The 18,311-nt window shown below is 40.1% G+C and overlaps 1 protein-coding gene across 1 annotated transcript in view; it reads right to left on the bottom strand.

The window, feature by feature from the left end:
* Positions 1–13,925, bottom strand: part of vwde (von Willebrand factor D and EGF domains) — a 26,479-nt gene extending 12,554 nt beyond the window's left edge. The window contains exons 1-14 of the mRNA XM_013915501.1: positions 13,622–13,925; positions 11,956–12,146; positions 9,871–10,102; positions 9,309–9,383; positions 8,368–8,597; positions 7,668–7,757; positions 6,381–6,528; positions 5,297–5,511; positions 5,132–5,205; positions 4,760–5,033; positions 4,445–4,641; positions 3,179–3,984; positions 2,778–2,914; positions 1,297–1,461 (exon numbers count right to left, since the gene is read on the bottom strand). Of these exons, the coding sequence (XP_013770955.1) occupies positions 1,297–1,461; positions 2,778–2,914; positions 3,179–3,984; positions 4,445–4,641; positions 4,760–5,033; positions 5,132–5,205; positions 5,297–5,511; positions 6,381–6,528; positions 7,668–7,757; positions 8,368–8,597; positions 9,309–9,383; positions 9,871–10,102; positions 11,956–12,146; positions 13,622–13,697 (2,910 nt within the window). The 5' untranslated portion in view covers positions 13,698–13,925. The remainder of the gene's footprint in view (positions 1–1,296; positions 1,462–2,777; positions 2,915–3,178; positions 3,985–4,444; positions 4,642–4,759; positions 5,034–5,131; positions 5,206–5,296; positions 5,512–6,380; positions 6,529–7,667; positions 7,758–8,367; positions 8,598–9,308; positions 9,384–9,870; positions 10,103–11,955; positions 12,147–13,621) is intronic.
* Positions 13,926–18,311: the final 4,386 nt, after the last annotated feature.

The raw sequence follows: 18,311 nt of genomic DNA, 5'->3' as shown, positions 1-18,311 counted from the left end.
CAGAAGCTTGATTACTGAGACTCACTGGGAAAAGGCGTTAAACAGGCTGAAAAAGGTGAACGGTCATCACAAACACTGGGTTATTTAGTCAAAAGGCCATTTTCCTCTGAATTTTCCCATAGTTCTCACCATGGGAAAACCACCGCTCTGGGAATTTTATCAGGGGATAAAGCTGGCCTCTCCTGAGTTTGGTACTTCTGAGTGATCCTAAAAATATCATGTTTGGACTTGACAGTGTTTGTTTAAACTCAGAGAAGACAATCCCAACATGTGCCAGTTTAAAAACCTAGCAGAAGCCAGACGAAGAAGAGCGGACCAAACAGAAAAAAGATTTAAGAAAAAAAACAGAGAGCAAACAAGACACAAACAGAGTGAGTCTGTGGTGATGGTCAAGCTAGAAAATGTATAAAAAGAGGAAGATGTCTCAGCGAAAACACAAAGTGGTGAATCTAAGAAATAAAGACACTAAAAAAAATGTTGTTTCCGATCAAAGCCATTACATTTGAAAGCACTAACAAATGCACCCGTACATTCCTGCAGGTATGCACTGCATTGTCACGTTTTGCAGCCAAAAGAACTGGCTTTCACCGTGTCTCCTACGAGTACTGTGAGAATGTGTGTGTGGGTGTGTATTTGTCTTTGCACCGGTCACCCTGACACAAAGAACAGAAAAGTGAGTACAAACAGATGAGTCAGTGGATTAATTGGTCTAATCTTAGTAGATCTTCACTGCAGTGGAAATGCAGACAAACAGCGGTCTGAATGATACGATGAGCTCCCTGGAAAAAAAGGCTTTTGGTAGTCTGAATGGAAAAATAAATATTTCCAGTTTAGACTAAGAATAACGTCTTCTGTGATCTCACTGTAGTGTAAATGCTAAAGTACTCTGTAATACATTTTCACTAAACGTAACTGTGGAAACATATTTGTCAGTTGTGTAACTCAACTATTTTTTTTATTCCACTGGGTTCATTTTCCTTTCTAAGCCAAACAGAAATTGGAGAAAAACCTCCAGCTGCACTCAGTGCACGCTTTCTATTACTGCATCCATGCCATTTAAACATCCTACTGCAAATTTGCTGCTGATGCATTGTTAGATTGTTATATATGTCAGAAAATAAGCATATAGTTTCATATTTATCATTAGTTTTGAGAAGCGGACAGGAGCGTGAGAGAAAATGATCAACAAATGCTGTAAGAGAGGCAGAAGATGAGTTTGAAATGTGTAGGCAGGACCTAATGAAATGTATAATTTCACAGTGTGCTCTTTATAAAATGCCTGGAAACATGACTTACTTTAATTTGCCAGCGGGCCAGTGGTCTGTTTGTCACCGTTTCCAAGTCCACACCTGCAGAAACCCAGCTGTCCTCCAGGGGGAGCTGGCACTCCAAAGCTGTGTCATTCAGAAAGGTGGCCAACACAAACAGAGGCTCGTCCAGAACCCACTCCCCATCCACAAACTAAAAATGAGACAAACAGGGGAAGAAGAATTAAGGTAGAACATGGTAGGATGTGTAAGGTAGTATGGTAATGTAGAAAAAAAACTGATGTATGGATAAAAAGATGAAAACAACATTAACTTGGTATAAATATATATTAAAAAAATCTACTGATAGAGGTCAGCCGAATTCTGCAACATCTGGCTGTAATTCGCATTCTTACAGTCATCAAAATGTGCAGCTTTGCCACTTTTTATTGATCCGGCAATATTCACCAGCACATTTAAAGACAAATATCAGATCTTTTAAACTTATGGTAAGATGCCAAGAGGTGATGGATTATTGGACTTGCACTACATATATGGATGTGTTAACAAGCAACTGTTCCAGTGCCATTGTTGTGTTTACAGCTTGATACATCTTATTACTGTATGTAAAATTAAATTGATTACATCCATGCACACTATGGTTAGCTTGTTAATGTCAGTTTAATACAAAGGACATGAATGTGTCTCACTTCCTGATTAGACTCAGGGAAACAAACTGGATCTCTGGACTTCATGTTATTAATTCAGTTAAAGATCTCTGTGATTAGTCTTTGGTCAAAGGGAAACCTAATCACTCAGTTACAGGTTGGTGGGATTTATGGGAGCATGACAAATCTAAAAGTTCTGAACAACAGTGAGGAGGATTAATTCAATCACGGAGGGAAATATAGAACCATTTCTAGTGTGGAACAAACCACAACTAACCAACAGTAAGAGCCATCAACAAAAGGAAAGAAGAAGAAAAATAATATCAGAAAGCAATGCTAAAGCTACCAATCTCATGGTTTCAGTGGACTTTGGAAGTTAGTGGCCCTCTGCTAATGTTAAGCAATCTAAAGAGGCTTTCAGAGAAGCGGCTTCTTTCAGAGAAGAGTTTTTACTGCTTGCATTTGTGATTGACTTCTTGTAATCTCTAGCTCTCTTCCACAGCATGTCTTTTGTCCTGTCTTTCCTTTGTCACCCCAACCGGTCGCAGCAGATGGCCGCCCCTCCCTGAGCCTGAGTTCTGCCGGAGGTTTCTTCCTGTTAAAAGGGAGTTTTCCCTTCCCACTGTTGCCAGTGTGCTTGCTCGTCGGGGGTCATATGATTGTTTTTCTCTGTATGTATTATTGTAGGGTCTACCTTACAATATATAGCACATTGAGGTGACTGTTGTTGTGATTTGGCGTTGGATAAATTAAATGAAGAGACAGAGAAAAAGTATATTGTGGTATTTTGTAAGGTGGTACTACAGAAAACAAGATGTACATCAACTAAGGAATAAAAGGAAAAGAGAAGCAGGAAAATTACCTTTTCTTTAACAAACTCACACTTGAGCTCGTAGGAGTCCTTGAAGCCTTGACCATGGATGTTGACGGTGGTGCAGTTTCCCTGACGGACATCGCATAGACCATCCTTCTGCAGCGTAGTGATCTCTGGGATCTGGTCTTCACAACATTAACAAAAAGTGCAGATGAACATGAAATGTTACCCTTGGGAGTTCAGTCCAAATCATAAACCACATGTCTGACGATCATAAGTCTGTCATCATGGACATCCAATGGAAGAGTAATGTATGTAACTAATAACTATATTACAACTATGCTATAAACATAGGGATACCTTACAATATCGTGTTGTGGGAGTACAGCATTATCACAAGACTCTGATCTGTCTACTATATGTAAGTGTCTCATGTGGATATATGTTACCAGAAAGCGCACTGCAGTCATAGGAGCTAAATCCTGGGAAGCAGACACAACCCCAGTTTGAGCACTGGCCGTTCCCGTTGCAAAGATTTGGACACTTCAGGATGGCCACAGCATCCTGGTACTTCTCTTCTCCCTCCCCCTCCTCCAGCAGCCTCCTCTCACACTCGTTCTCTAGCAGCGGTATAGTCGCATTCAACCACGACTGCTCGTCCTTTAGCTGTAGGTCAGTAACACACATGGTCACGGCATGGTTAACAAATAATTCTTTCAGCAGGTGCCTGCAACCCATCACTATGCTCGAGTTTGCCACAGTCTGCCGGCACTGAGCCTGGGCCTGCTGCTCAGTGAGGCCAGAGGGTGTGGGCCACGTTAGGGGAGATTCTGGCTGAACTGCAGGTTCGTGGTCTTCTGGGAAAAAGTAGGTAACGCCTTCCAGATCCGACTGGCTGAGACTTTGATGTGGGGAGTTAGAAATGAAACGTTGGGCACTGCGCCTGCCTCTGGGTTGTTGATAGGCTGAGGTTGAAACTCTTGAGGCTCTCGAGGGAAGTGGCTCTCTTTCATTTTCACTGAGTAGTTCCACAGAGGTGATGTACTCGGCTGTGACGTCCAGAGTTGGGACGACACTGGGGAAACGCATGTTGCCATGATTAGAGCAGCTGGGGTCGGATGAGCTAGTTGGCTGAGACGGGGCTCTGGGAGATGAGAAGCGGGGCATCTCTTCCTGGCAGGTACAGTGCCTGCGGGAGTTCAGTGTACTAATATGGGATGGCACAGTGTCAAACAGGCTATTGCCTGGGGGTAACCTGAGAGAGAAGGAAACAATGTCAGTAAAGAGGTAACAAATGTTACTAACTGTTTTTCTTCATGGTCGTAATAAATTGTTCATAGTGGCAATTTCAGTATTGTGGTCCCTGCTGGCTGCAGTGTTTTCAAGTTTATTTAATCCTTTGGGACGTGAAGTCCAAGTGAAATAATCCAAACATACATTCTCTAACCTAAACCAATACTACTAAATACAATCCCACAGTGGGTCTCTTTAATAGTTTTGGCAATATTCATGGTCAAACATTGCCTTTCAATGTGTGAAAAATGGGCTGAAAATGAGTGGACAGGCCTATTTAAGAAAAAAAAAAACTTCTAGAAAAGCATTTGATATATGGAGCTGTATATATAGATTGAGGATTTCTTCTTCCTGCATAGCTAGAGCACTACGTAGCTTATAAGCTGTTATTGCTTACAGCAATTAGAACATGAATGCCTGACCTCCATTCGGAGATAAAAGCATGTAGATCCTCCAGTTTGGCGCCCCCTGCTAAGTGGAAGTCATTTTCTGATTGCCCATCATAGGTCCCACACAGACCCTCAGTGTGCCTCCAGTCGGAAATGGGGGCTCTCAGTGTCAGACTCATTCCCCAGTCAGATACATCAGCACGAACAAATGCTCCAGAAGAAAAGGTCATCTGCAAAAAGTCAAATATTGACAAAAGAAAATATAACTTTAAAACCAAGAAAGGCAAGAAGTTTACCAGGTAGCTTAAATTGTGAAATTATTTAGCTTGTGTACTCATTTTCACTCACAGTGACTTTGCGTCCTTGGTAGGACTCTGTGATCCGAATGCCGCTCTTACTCAAGTCTCTGTTCTTCACAGTCAGTTGAGGCTTGGTTTCACCCATTTCCCCATTGCACATGTCAAAAGCAATAACATTTCCCGCATCCCTCGCCACGAATCCACACACACACGAGGCGGCATGCACAACGCTGCCGCACTCCCACTGACGGACGTGAACCTCGAAAGGCCAAAAGCTGCTCTTATACAGGACAAAGGTGCCTATTTGGGAGTTGTCATAGTATCTGTATGGTGCAAAAACAGGAAAGAAAGCTCATCTTTTATTATGGACAATTTAAAACTTAATACAGAGTAAGCTTCCTTATTAACTGAATTAAAGTACCTGCCATCAAATGTGATTATGTGAGGATCAGTGAAGGAGTAGCAGTAGGCTGAGGGAACATCCTTAACCGTTATCTAAAATATAGAAATCAATTTCATTCTTTCTTAAAAGAAATTATACATGATGAGGTGAGGGAGTGTGAGTTTAATAGTTTGACGTGTTCACCTGGACAGGTTTTGGTGAGTATCCATTCCAAAGAAAGTTTTGTGTGATGATGGGTTTAACAGTGATCTCAGTTGTCCTGTTGCCATCTTTAACAAAGTCTGTTACAGGACTGAAGTGGATCACAGCCCGGCTACAAATGCCCTCGCGACAGGCACCCTGAGACAGATCCACGACACAGGAAGACAGGGACAGATCTGCACCCAGCAAACCATCTTCTGCAATACAAGGAGTTATTTTCACTTCATTTGAAGGATTAAAGAACACCAAAAAAGTACTGCACAGTGCACAGACATTTCTTTATAGCTAAATAGCAATAACACAGCATTTAAATGGTCCTGCCGTTAGAGACATTTACAAAGATTTATTAACATGTAATCAGCCCCTTCTCCTTTCATTTATTTCTACAGATTTATACAAAAAAAAGTGGTGGAGACTTTCCTATGGGCTAAAATAAATGAAGCATAGTAAATTTGATTAAATATGCCTTAAACCACAATTAAAGTTTCTCCAAACACTGACTTAATTATTCTTATGCACATAGATTGAGGGAGGGAGCAGCCCTTCACTGATCCCAAACAACAGGCACAACATATTTAGCATCTCTGAACACAAGAACAAACGCTTTACTAGATCACAGCTGTAAAAAAGTTTTATGTGACATCAACCTGAAATGCATTTGTATATCTGTATATCTGTATATCTATAATATTTTTCAGTGGGTAATTTGATATTTTTATAAAAAATATTTATATTTAAATGTTATACAACATCATACAGGTACAATACCTTTTAAGTATTGCAAAAAAGTAATCAAATTACTATATATATCATATTTTTTTATTTGACCCTGATGTTAGGCTCACTGCACAGCATTGAATTAACATGGCATCATATGCTATATTTGATAATCAAATCCACATATTGGATCATTTAAGAGATTACTGCAAGTTAATAACCTGCTGTTTAAAAATGCATTTTAAGCATAAAATCTGCATTAATGTTCCCTGTAAACTGCCTACAGTACAGCCTGTGCTATTAGAAAGCAACAGTACACACTGTCATTTTTACAGATCAACCAGGTCACCTTCACTTGTTGTGCTGAGCTGCAGGGACAGAGTGCACTGCTCTGCAGAAGCTGGAGACCCTTCTGGACATGGAAGAGGAACCGTGCTCTCGACCACCATCTCATACAATCTGCCATCCTCAGATATACTGCTCGCCTCTGGTCTTAACTGCACAAAACATGATTTTAGAAAGAGAGGGTGGTCTGGTCTTTTATACCGAGTGTTTATCCACAACTCATCTAGAAGAAGACAGTTACGATAAGCTGATATTTAAGTGATCCGAGTCAAAATAACAACCAAAATCTAAATGAAAGCATAATCTTCTCTTTTTTAATATGTTTTATGTCTGTGTACACGTCTCTTAATTTTTATTTACATGGACATGTGACAAAGTGGATGAGCAGTTGTAATACTCTCCACTTGTCCCAGAAGTATTGACTTTTTGCACATTATGCACATTATTCACTCTATATATTTATTTGCTATGATTTGGTATTGTCAAAGTAACATTGCTCACTGACTATCCCGGGTTTGTTTGCGTAAGCATTACATTGCCAGCAAACCAAACATTCAGAAATTAAAGCAGACACTCAGTTACTTGTTGCATTGTATTTTATTATGTTGCAGAATTAAGTCATTTGTGCATAATTACATTGTTTTTTTTGTTTTCAGTCTTCATGTAGGTCAGGTGTGGGGAAAGGCCCGCCCAGCATTTTCTGATTTTTAAAGTACTGATGATGTCATGTCTGACATCAGCAGGTTAAACAAAGAGGAGGGGTTTCTTTTATCATAGGAATGCTTCCCCTACAAAAGGATTTGCTGAATATTTCTTCTTATATCGGGCCATTTAGTTGTGTAAATGTGTTAATCAGAAGAGTGGGGAGCTTTATTTAATTCTCAGTCATTTGTGTTGAGTTTTAGATTCCTCAGCTCAAGCTAGTGGTATTGGCTAGACTAACTGAAAAGAACTTGACAGCCTTATATATAGTCAGTCTCTGCTTGATTCAGAGAAGGGAGGAGAGCTGAGTTGTGTTGCTGTGTTTGACTTTTGTTACTTAAGTTAATTTGGGGGAGTTTTGTTAACTTTCACTGTAAATAAATCGCTCATCTATGGGAACCCAAAATGTCTGCTGAGTCTGCTCACCTAACACCTTCCTTGACGCTAGAGTCAGACTACCTCACAGGACAGAAAGCTTAAAACACTGTAACTTATGTCTAAACCTGTACATGTCTGCAGACTAATGACCAACAAAAAAATTACTAGAAAGAGAGATCACAAATATAAATGTCAGATAAATATTATTTACCCTGATCCCAGCAAAGAACTCCTGACTTTCCACCGAAATACCCCGGACACTGGGCGAGTCCAAGAAGAAACTGGAGCTGGAGCAGTAAATCTGAGCCAGAGGGAGGGAGATGCACATATATTACTTCCATTTTTGTTTATTTTTAAAGATGAAGTATTTAATATAGTGTGCTATATTGCAATTTCCAGGCAGTCTTTCCTTATTTTAAGGGTATTATGTCATAGTCTTCATACAACAGGCCTTGACAGCACCACACTAAGCAAATGTTATGGTAATAAAGAAAAAATGAATTGAACAAAGGAGAGTAGAGATGGGAAATAAAAGCAGAGAAAAACTCCAGACTGTGTTGAAGGCTTTTGGCCCAGTTAAACACATGAGCAGCTCACAGTAAAATAAAATGACATGTTGACAGGCATTGGTAATTCCTTCAGTCCCTGCTGGCTTAGAAATCCAGGAACCTCGTCTTTGTTTATATAGCAGATCTTATTTGCAGAAGACTGACGAGTGGAAGGTTGCATAAATTCTCAAAAAGTAAGAGAAGCCCACCCAGCAAAAACCTGCTGAACAGTTTCTGAAGGCATACTTTGTTAGATTTTTGAATCATTTTGAGATTTGGTTTTAAAAAACTCCCTCTAACACAGAGTGGCTAAACAGCAGTCCCACTACGCTCTTTAAAGGACTAGTTCACCCACATGCACACCTTGTCTCCTAATCGCAGGTTGAAGCCGTCGAGCTCGATAAAGGCGAAGGTCTGGATTGTGGTCTCTTGTTTGAGCTCCTCCTTCCGGCCCTCAGGTGAGAGGCGGGACCAGGCCACCACATAACCCAGGGAGCTGTTAGACCTGCTCTCAAAGCTGCACTTCAGGTAGATGGTGTTACCTGTCACCTCTGAGACGATCACTGGCACTGACGGAGTCGGGGGCTGATTAGCTGTTGGGGGAGGAGCAGAAAGATGAGGCAGGTTATTGAAGCCTAATGGGCACTTTTAAGGTCCTCTGAAAAATGTGGAGGTACTTCTATCCACATTTTTATCATCATTCTCTAATTTTAAATATTTTTGAACATACGCCACGTGTCATCTCAGATATAGAAGACACACCCACTTACTCTTTAAATCTGCTGTTATGAAGGGCAGCCAATCAGAAGATGGTTGATTTAAAGAAATCAAGGCTAAATAGACAAAGACAAAAGTATGCACTGGTATTCTATGTGCTCCATTATTTACACGGGATGCCTGTTGGGTGCGAGTTCTTCAAGGCAAGAACAATTGCAGACATCCCACAACAGCAAATAATTCAACAGGAAGATGAATTAATTTAGCAATTCTAAATTCTCTTAATTATCAGAAATCTGAGCTTTATACTGGTTTTTGAAGCACACTAATGAACATTTTCAGTAGTCTGTAATTATTTCTCTCCCTAATTTCCACCTCTACTTCCTGAAGCCTGGCTTGGCATAATTCACAGTCTGAGTCACTACTGGAGACCGGGACCAGAGGACAGCGGGACACGGGCTCAGGTCATTAAGAGGAGAGGTGTGTTCCTGACCATATGACCTCCCTGACCTCCAAAGTGTTTTGGTATTTAATCTAACATGAGGAGACAAGCGAGAGCCATAAAAACACAACAGCGGGGTCCTCACTTTTACAAGATCCACCGACGTTCACCTCACCAGGACCGCAGAGCAGCGATGATGTGGGCAAAGTGTCTGACATCTCTGTTAGGGAGACAGGAGATTTATAACAGATAATTATAAAATAGCATGACTTCAAAACGATTATGTTTCCGCATTTCATTTCTTCCCCTTTTCATTTTTCATTATAAATTAGCACGTAATGTAGAAATCAAAGGACAGTGATGCCTATGCCAGCTGACACTGTCTGACACTGGGTGGGAGACAGTACACCCTGGCCCATCACGTTCACAGCTACAGCAAATTTAGACTGAGAAATTATGTCTGTGGACTGTGGAAAGAGAAAGAGAAGCCACGAAGGCACAAGGAGAACAAACTTCACACAAAAAGCCTCCAGCTATGCAGCATCCAGCATCCGTTCCCTGTTCTTTAAGCATCATACGGCCACTAATACTAAACTGAATTACTGTTATGCTGCTATGATTCAGTCTTTCCTTGATTTTTTTGAGCAGTGTATCGGCATAAGAATCATGCTTTACATTACAGTCATACAGTAATTACTGTTACTTACCCTGTGCACAGTAACCCATGCAACCCTGTGTGGGCTGGAGCAGGTAAACATAGAAGTCTCCACAGTTTCGGACAGTGACTGGGATGCGAAATATGCAGCACTCTTTGCTGCTGCTCGAGAAAAACTGCCATGCAGCGCAGGCTGTCAACTGCCTGACCTCCAGTGGCCCCGGCAGGGACTCACCCTCACCCAGAGACAGCCATACCGGGGCCTGAGTCCCACAGTGGTTTACCTAGATGTTTGGAAACAGAGGGGGCAGGGGGAATCAGTATGTATGGATGTATTATGGTCATTCTTTCACAAAACTAATCCTCCAGAATGGAGGAAAACCAGTAAAAGCTATTTTGGAATAAAAAGAAATAGAAATTTTCTACTAAAAACAACAAATGCCAGAAAGTAAGCACAGTACTGCCACACATGCCCTGAAAACCTGAGTTTGAAACATCCACAGACACCAAAATTGAAATCAATCAATGAGTGAAATGGTTTAAATAACTTTGCAACTGAATAATTTAGAAAATGTCCAAAAGAAGATATCTGATAACATTACAGATTATACCCTGGTTCTCCTTAAAAGGTTCTTGGCTTTGACACATCTAACTCTTTATTTGCTAACATCATCAAAAAGACATTGCCTTGTTATGTAACACATGTTCACAGCAATCGTCTCTTTCTTCCTCCGTCCACTCCTGTAGTTATCCATCACCCAGGGAGAGCAGCGATGCCCCGGGAAAGCAGGAGGCTGAGAGGGTGACACTTTAGATGGATCCTGCAGGCTCACAGCAGGCCAACCACAACACATGAGACATATTCCAACTCTCCTTTCATTCTCCTTCATAAATATGTGTATACACACAAACACACAACTCGCATGACAGGCAGGCTACCTCAGAGTTTCCCCTCATGAGGACATGGATAGGGTCTCAAGGGCTTTCACATCTTATCAGGTTATATTTGTAATTAAACAAGCATATAATTTATATACATATACATTTAAGTTTATCACATGAATATAAAACAAAGAAATGGAAGCAATTCTATTTTATTTTTTATGACCTTTAATAGAGGTCACAATGAGTGACTGAATTTGTGCAGTATACCTGTGAAATTGTTCTAAAAATTGGTGGAAAATTCCTACATTGGTTAAAAAAATGACTCATCTTGAATTCAAGCCTCAAAGTTAGAACAATCAATGTTTTAACAAATTATACAAGCTGATAGAGAAATAGAAAGGTTACGATTCAGCAAACCTAAACTAAGTTCAGTTAATTACTTGCAGTAGATGGATATGGGGGCAGTTGGAGTGTTTTTACAGCTTCTCATTGGTATATTTGAAGTTTTTATTGGAAATTTTCAAATGCAGCTAATGATTTTGGAGTTTTAGCTGCAGTCTTTTAATAAAGCTGATTTACCTCAGTTCTATACAATGTGAAAAAAGATTGTGCACTTGAGTTATATGCAGTTTTTATGATTGACCTTACATGATATCTATAAATTTCTAAACAATGACTGTTGCTCATAATGACGATATGTCAAATAATTAGGCCAGTGTACATGCAAGTAATCCCTGGGAGCCTGAAGCTCACCCTTCAAACTGCTCGAAATGCTTAGTTTTATAGTTTTCCTGACTTGGATCTCTATGATGTCACTAAAAGTGGATATTTCGAGGCAGGTAATAAACATGCATGCACCAAAGCCCAGTGAAGCATAAACAAAGATTATTTTGAACTTTGACTCACACAAAGCTACTTTATTAGAATGCAAGAATAAAAATATGGATTTTGAAATGAGCATATAGGCCTCCTCTAATGTACATTTAACATATCTTATAGTATGTTGACACTACTGGACTATGTGTAACTCGAACAATGTAAGGAGTCAGCTAAATGGTTTGAATAACAAAATCAAATTAATGGAGTTCCATGGGAAGGTAGTAGATGAAGGAAATATAATTTATAGTCAGATAAAAAGAATAGAATAGTTCCTCACAGCATCAACATCCTTGGAAGCTCATTTATAAGAAACACAACACTTGTAAACAGATCTCACTCTCTTTGAAAAATCTTTTACAAAAACATCATTTACCTCCACACACTGGGTGGGCATACTCGCTGGCTTGTCAAAAATCTGAAACTGGTACCAGCCCGGTGTGAGGGAGTGGTCACAGATGAAGTCCTGCAGGGATGACTGCTGCAGCCAGCTGGAGCTGAAGGTGGTGCTACGGTAGGGGTTCTGGAGGACCGAGTGGCCTCCTGGCGCACACTCTGGAGGAAGCACTGAAGGCACAGCCAGAGAGACAACATAAGGACTGGATTCTCACCAAGACTGTCAGTAGCAATATTCAAATACTGTATACGGAAAGCTTTCTGCTGGCCAAATGTTGTATTGTGGACATCAACTCTCCAGCTGGCCTGTGTTCAACAGAAACATTTCAAAGTGAATCTGAAAGGTGATAACACACTCACTAAACTCTATGGACATCTTGAGCCAATGTAGGATGAGAAGCCAGTGCTTTGCTGTCTCATGAAGTTTAGACCAGATGCCCACAAAACAGAGTTCATCATAAACTGTTATGCATGGTTACAATTATGTATGTGCAAAGTCCACTTTGCAAATGTAGCTATTTTAAATGACATAGTGTCCAGTTTTGGAGAGATATTTTCCCAAGGTGCACTGGTGGATTGCTGACCTCAACACACACAAGGACAGCTGCAGTAAACATCTGTGAATGCAGAATCTCCAAAACCAATTCATACTTCATAGGTCATACTTTAAGCTGATGACTGGCCCCTCTTTACTTTCAAAGATGGGTACTTCTATAGGCCTGTTCAAAAATCACTGGGCTACATGTCAGCTACCATTAGACTTGAATGTTACTGCAAACACCTAATGGCAATGGTAAATATTTAGCTCTTTCCCAAGCAAAACATTTCAAAAGATAATAAAGACATTTCCTTTTAAATACATATAGTTGTGTCTATAGGTTTTTGGACAATTATTTTTTTTGTAATTTTGACTTCACCACACTGGATTTTAATTCAATCAATTTGTGTAATTACTCATATCACCTTACAATCTAAAGCACCTTTAGGCGACTGCTGTTGAGAGACACAAACAGAGACACCAAGTTGAAATTCAGCATGTACTGGTGTTCTGGCTTCTTTCATATCTTTACTAGGAGGCAAAATAGACCAGACAGACAAAGCTTGGGGAGGGGGCTGTAACCAAGAAGAGCTAGCTTGTTTTTGGCACCGTAAAGTTTCCTGAACTGAGAGGTCAAAGTGAAAGGTAATATCCTCAAAGAGCCTGCACAGCAGTGACAGGCAGACAAGCTGCCGAAAGCCAGGACAGCAGCTTTCAAAGCAAGCATCCTTTCTAATCAACACCTGGTCACTACAGTCCTCGTCAGCTGAACAGGAACTTAGAGAATCCACATCCTGTTTGCCTATTTGAGGGGAAGCCTGAGAGCAAAATACGTCATGTGGGATATTTGGAGGTTATGTGGCCTTGGATACCTTCGTGATAGATGGAAAGGCGTCAGCTTATTTTTGACACTGCTAAAGAAGTCATGCAGCAACAATAAAGCTAGCTGTCTTTATATTAACCCTCCTGAAAACCTCCTGCATCTCCCTAAACCGAGAATAGTCTTAAAAGTTATTTGTATGTGGCAATATGAAATGACAAAATGACACTTAAATACTTTAAATAGTCAAAGACGGTGTCTCTGATTACCTTAGAGCTGTGAGCTTACCTGTTTGAACGTGCACTGCGTTGGGCAGTGAAAATGCAACACAGAGAAGAAGTTTGGGAAGAGTTTCAGGTCTCATCGTCCCTCAGTGTCCAGCACGCGACTCTGCCACCAAACAGCGCGAGCGCTCAGCGCGATTGGCCCCGTTGTTGTGCCAAAAGACCTCTCTCTCCCCCCCACCCCTCTCTCTCTCTATCGGCTTTCAGGCCAAAAACGAACGGACCAGCAGGAAATCCGGAGGTGCTTCAGGCTGAGGGAAGAAGAAGAAGCTGACCGGAGATGCTGGACTGCAGCGGCTGACCCCAAACTGCTGCACGCTGCACTGCTACAGTGTGTTAGGAGGAGCAAACCTACTGACGACCCAAACCTCTGCACATATCCGCACGAGTGGAAAAAGAGTTGTTTCAGATGCTGAAAGATCCAAATTAATCGTAATCGTGCTGCAACCCAAAACTGATGCATTGTCATATAATCTTCTAATGATTTCCCCTCAGGAGGTATCATCTAACATCAGGAATTATTGAGAAATTATACATGAGCATAAAATGTAAGCCACAGCATGTGCGTGTTTTTTTCTTCTTCTTCAAATCCGAAACAATTGATTATTTCCGATAATTGAGCTGATGACGTGCAGCTCGGGAACAGCAGTGAATACTGTAAAGAAGACAAACAACACAAAAATATTTATCTCTGGTTTGAACATCATTCCATGACCAAGGCACAAAACAGGAGGACACTGTTCACCAGGTTATGGAAAAACCCTGGGCACCCTCAAGTGGCTAATAGTAATTTCTATACTAATTTTACCTACCTTTAAATTTAAAACATCACAAGTCTGAATTATTTCAACTAACTAACTAGATATTAACTTATTTTAACTAACAAATGTTAGGAAAATCCAACAATATATATATTTCCTTGGGTAAGGGTTAAAGGTAAACCTTCATCAGTCTAACTGCTGTTATTCAGGGATGGAATCCTTCCCCAGGATGTTTTGTGGTTAAGAAACTTTTGCATTTTTTTCTGCAACAATTTACGATGGAAAATTAACAAAGACAGCAAATGAAATTCAACTTGTTTTTGCTTCTTTCATATTTTTATTTGAAGGGAAATGCATGTTAACAATCAGTAATCTCAGTCAGCTCAAGCTTGTAAAACTGCCTTCACCACATTTTTTTCTTGTCTTTCTAAATGGGAAGAAAAGGACCAAAGGACTAATCACGAGAGGTTTATTACTGGCCAGTCAGTGGTATTTCATTAGTCACAACTCCAAACTGCTAAAACAGATGGCCTCTGTGCTCAATTTTTCAGGGAACTGATCCTCGCCAAATAGTGGGATTTTGTATAAACCAGATATCACATTAACATCTTTTTTCCAAGCTGCTTGTTTCCATTCTCATGCTTTTACTGCAGCTGTGTGCCTCAGATGTTGTTTTGCCGGCAGGAGCTGAGAAGATGTTTGCTCTGTTAAAAGACCTGAAACTGATCTGTTCAGGGGAAAATATGAAAAAGAGGAAGTGATAGCTCGATTCTAGTTGTTAAAAAAATGGATGGCTCTCAAAACAAAATATACAAAGAAGACATAATATAAGAAAAAGAAAATGTAGGGGGATTTGTGTTGTTGTTGTTTTCTTTTTTTAACATTTAAGAGCATCAAGAAACGAAGTGATGCTGCAATTCCTTCTTCTATAAAACTGTTGAAGGACATCTAGAAATGTGTTCTTGATCCACCCTAATTTAGAAAGGTTAAGATTACAATCTTACAAATTAGTCCCACCAAATGATTGATATATCAGCTTGAAGAGTTAGACAAATTATTAATCAAACAAAACTGTTTGTTTCAGTTCCTACTTTCCTTTCTAAAAGCAGTTTAAGCTGTTAAACTAAGTTATTATACATCTGCAGGACTGCTGTGGTCTCACATTTTTAACATTCAAGTATCAGCAGGAAGGTTATTTCCAGATTAAATAAACTGTAAAGTCTCACTAAGAGCAGGAAGACAAAGGTCTGTGATTAATTATAAGTAAACTTGCAGAGCCAACCAGAAGCAGTGGATACCTAACAGCTAAGCAGGTTGTGGACCGCACCTCCTCCTCTCTTCCCCCTGAGCAACATGAAGCTGCCCGACTGTCTTGTTGAGACGCTCGTCTGTTTGGAGGACTTAAGACCTCCCTCATAAATCTCCTGGACCATCAACCTGGTAAAAGCCTGGAAAAGCCATTAGGTAAAAACCCACTTACTTTCCTTCCTGGTCTTACACAACCAGCGATTAAACCTCAATACAGAAGCCGAGGTTGTTCGTGACTGTTATAATGATAGTGGGTTTTTCTCACTTTGGCTTTTTGGCTTTTAATTACAATGAAAGTTATGATCTTTGGCTCTTTTTTTTCTTTTTACAGATTTTGAAGCAAATTTGCCTCAGCTCAATCAGGTAGGGAAAACCTGTATCAGTGTCAAGCATACATATATACTTGCATGATATGTTGTATTGTGTAACTGCCAAATTACATCCAGGCAAGAAAAAACTGAAAGGAAAATTGGCATAATTGCCTAATAGCTTAAGCTAATCATACAAGCTAATTGTGTCCAATTTTCTCTCATTACAATCAGTAATAATGCAAAAATGGCTGCACTGCAGTGTCCCTTTGAGAACTGTGATATACACTATGCAGGTAAACTAAATAATTACTGTAACATTCACCACTGATGGGAAAAACATATGAACAAATATGAGACAAATATAGTTAGTCATAAACAGCACAACATCAGGAGTTAGTGAAATAAGACAGAGTAAAAAGGAAGAGGTAAGTTTGTAAGTCTGTGCTCTGATTTACAGCCAGGGTGAGGGTGAGGCTGCTGACTTAGGCCCGAGCATATGAGTTCTATTAATCACCCTGTTGGTACAATGCATTAATATGCTGGGAAAAAAAGATGTGTAAGTCAAAGGCTTACATTCACCTTCGCGCATTTGAATCTTAATCTAAGAATCAGTAAAAAAAATAATCAGTCACAGCCAAACAGAGCTATAATTAACAAAACATTTGGGTAAAAAGTTTACATTTCCTGTTTAACAGTGTTAGCTTCTCAAACAACAGTGTACATGATAGTAACTTTTTGTGTGGTGCCTGTAAAAACACATTTTACAAACAAAAGCAGAAAACTGAAATCAAAGAGTCAGATATTATAGACAAAACAAAAAAAGATCACATTAAAGAAAAAAGAACACACTGCAGATTCAATACACAGATTGTCCACGAGGTTCATAAATATTTGCAAAGCCTTGTATAACAATAGATCTGCTGTAATTGCTCATGCTACAAAGGGAGCTGCTTTGTGAGGAACAGATGCGACCTTGGAGCAGCTGCGTCACGATGACACAAGCTATTCCTGCTTCAGCTCCCGACATCCAGCCTCCCGTCGCATTCCCCGACCAAGGCGGAGCAATCAACACCACCCAAAAGACAATGCAAACTATATGTGTAGTCTCTGATCCAGCTAATCAGAATCCTAAATCCCATCATGGACAAACATGCTGTAAGTTAAGACCAGTTGATATAGGAGCCTAAAATGCTAAACATACATAAACAATCAATAATATCTATAAAACAAGATATTTATATATTTTTTTGTGTGTGAGCCCACCTTTTGAACTGATAAACAAACATTACATGGCCATAAATACAGGATTTTGCTCCTTTCGACCTCCACATTATCATTCATAAATTCAAACCTTTTCTAATTTTCTGACTGATTGTATTTAATTTGACATTTTTTATTCACTGATTTGCCTCCACATTAACACACTCCTCACCCTATTATTCTATGTGAACAAAGATAAACACAAACAAGAAAAGGAGGGAAGAGAGACTGATCATATGGGACAAGCAGCAATGTAACCTTAAACTCCTGCTTCAGCTGCAGTGCTCGAACAAGCATAAAAACAGATGGAGGCCCTGAAGGTCAGTCAGACGTTGGGATGGGAACATGAGAAACTCCATGTTACATCAGTATTTTCCTTAAAAGCAATTACACATCTGTCATCTGCAGGCTTCTCTCTCTGAATTTATCTGTGCTACATCTTCTCTTGGTGTTAAAACAACGAAGCCATATTGTCTGAGTGACTTGGAGATAAAGGGTGTCATGTCTGACCACCGGATCCTGTAAGTGTTTCTTTGGAACTCCTGATTACCTGACAGGTGTTACTCGGTTCAGTAGTCGGGCTGTTCAGAAACAGGACTGAGGGCCTGCAGGTCGACCAGAGCCGTTGAAGGTGGCAGCTCCTGATTTTACAGGCTCAGTGAGGTCAGTTTTGTTTGGTCTCAGCTCGGGTTTCCTGTTGCCTTTGCTGTCTGATGTCAGCTGTCCAAGCTACAAACAAAGTGACTGCTGCAACAACTGTGGTGCTGCATACAGATCAGTGTTTACACGACGGGATCGCTTCTACTTACTGTCAGCCTCTTCTAAAACACAACAGATGTTATTTTTTCTTTTTTGTTATTGTGAAAATAAAATAAAATGGGTATTTTATTGTTATGATGAGTTAATTTTGAAATATGGGGAAAAAAAATCTTTCAGGTTTTGGGTTTAAACAATAATTATTTTTGGGGATTTTAACATCCATGTGGACATCCCTCAGGACAAAGGGACTAAAGACCTGAGTAACACTCTGGGCAACTTTGGGCTGACTCAGCAT

This window comes from Pundamilia nyererei, unplaced genomic scaffold (genome assembly GCF_000239375.1).
Source record: "Pundamilia nyererei isolate P.nyererei 1_Seehausen unplaced genomic scaffold, PunNye1.0 scaffold00313, whole genome shotgun sequence".
NCBI lineage: Eukaryota > Metazoa > Chordata > Actinopteri > Cichliformes > Cichlidae > Pundamilia > Pundamilia nyererei.
This window is presented reverse-complemented; position numbering and strand designations above follow the sequence as displayed.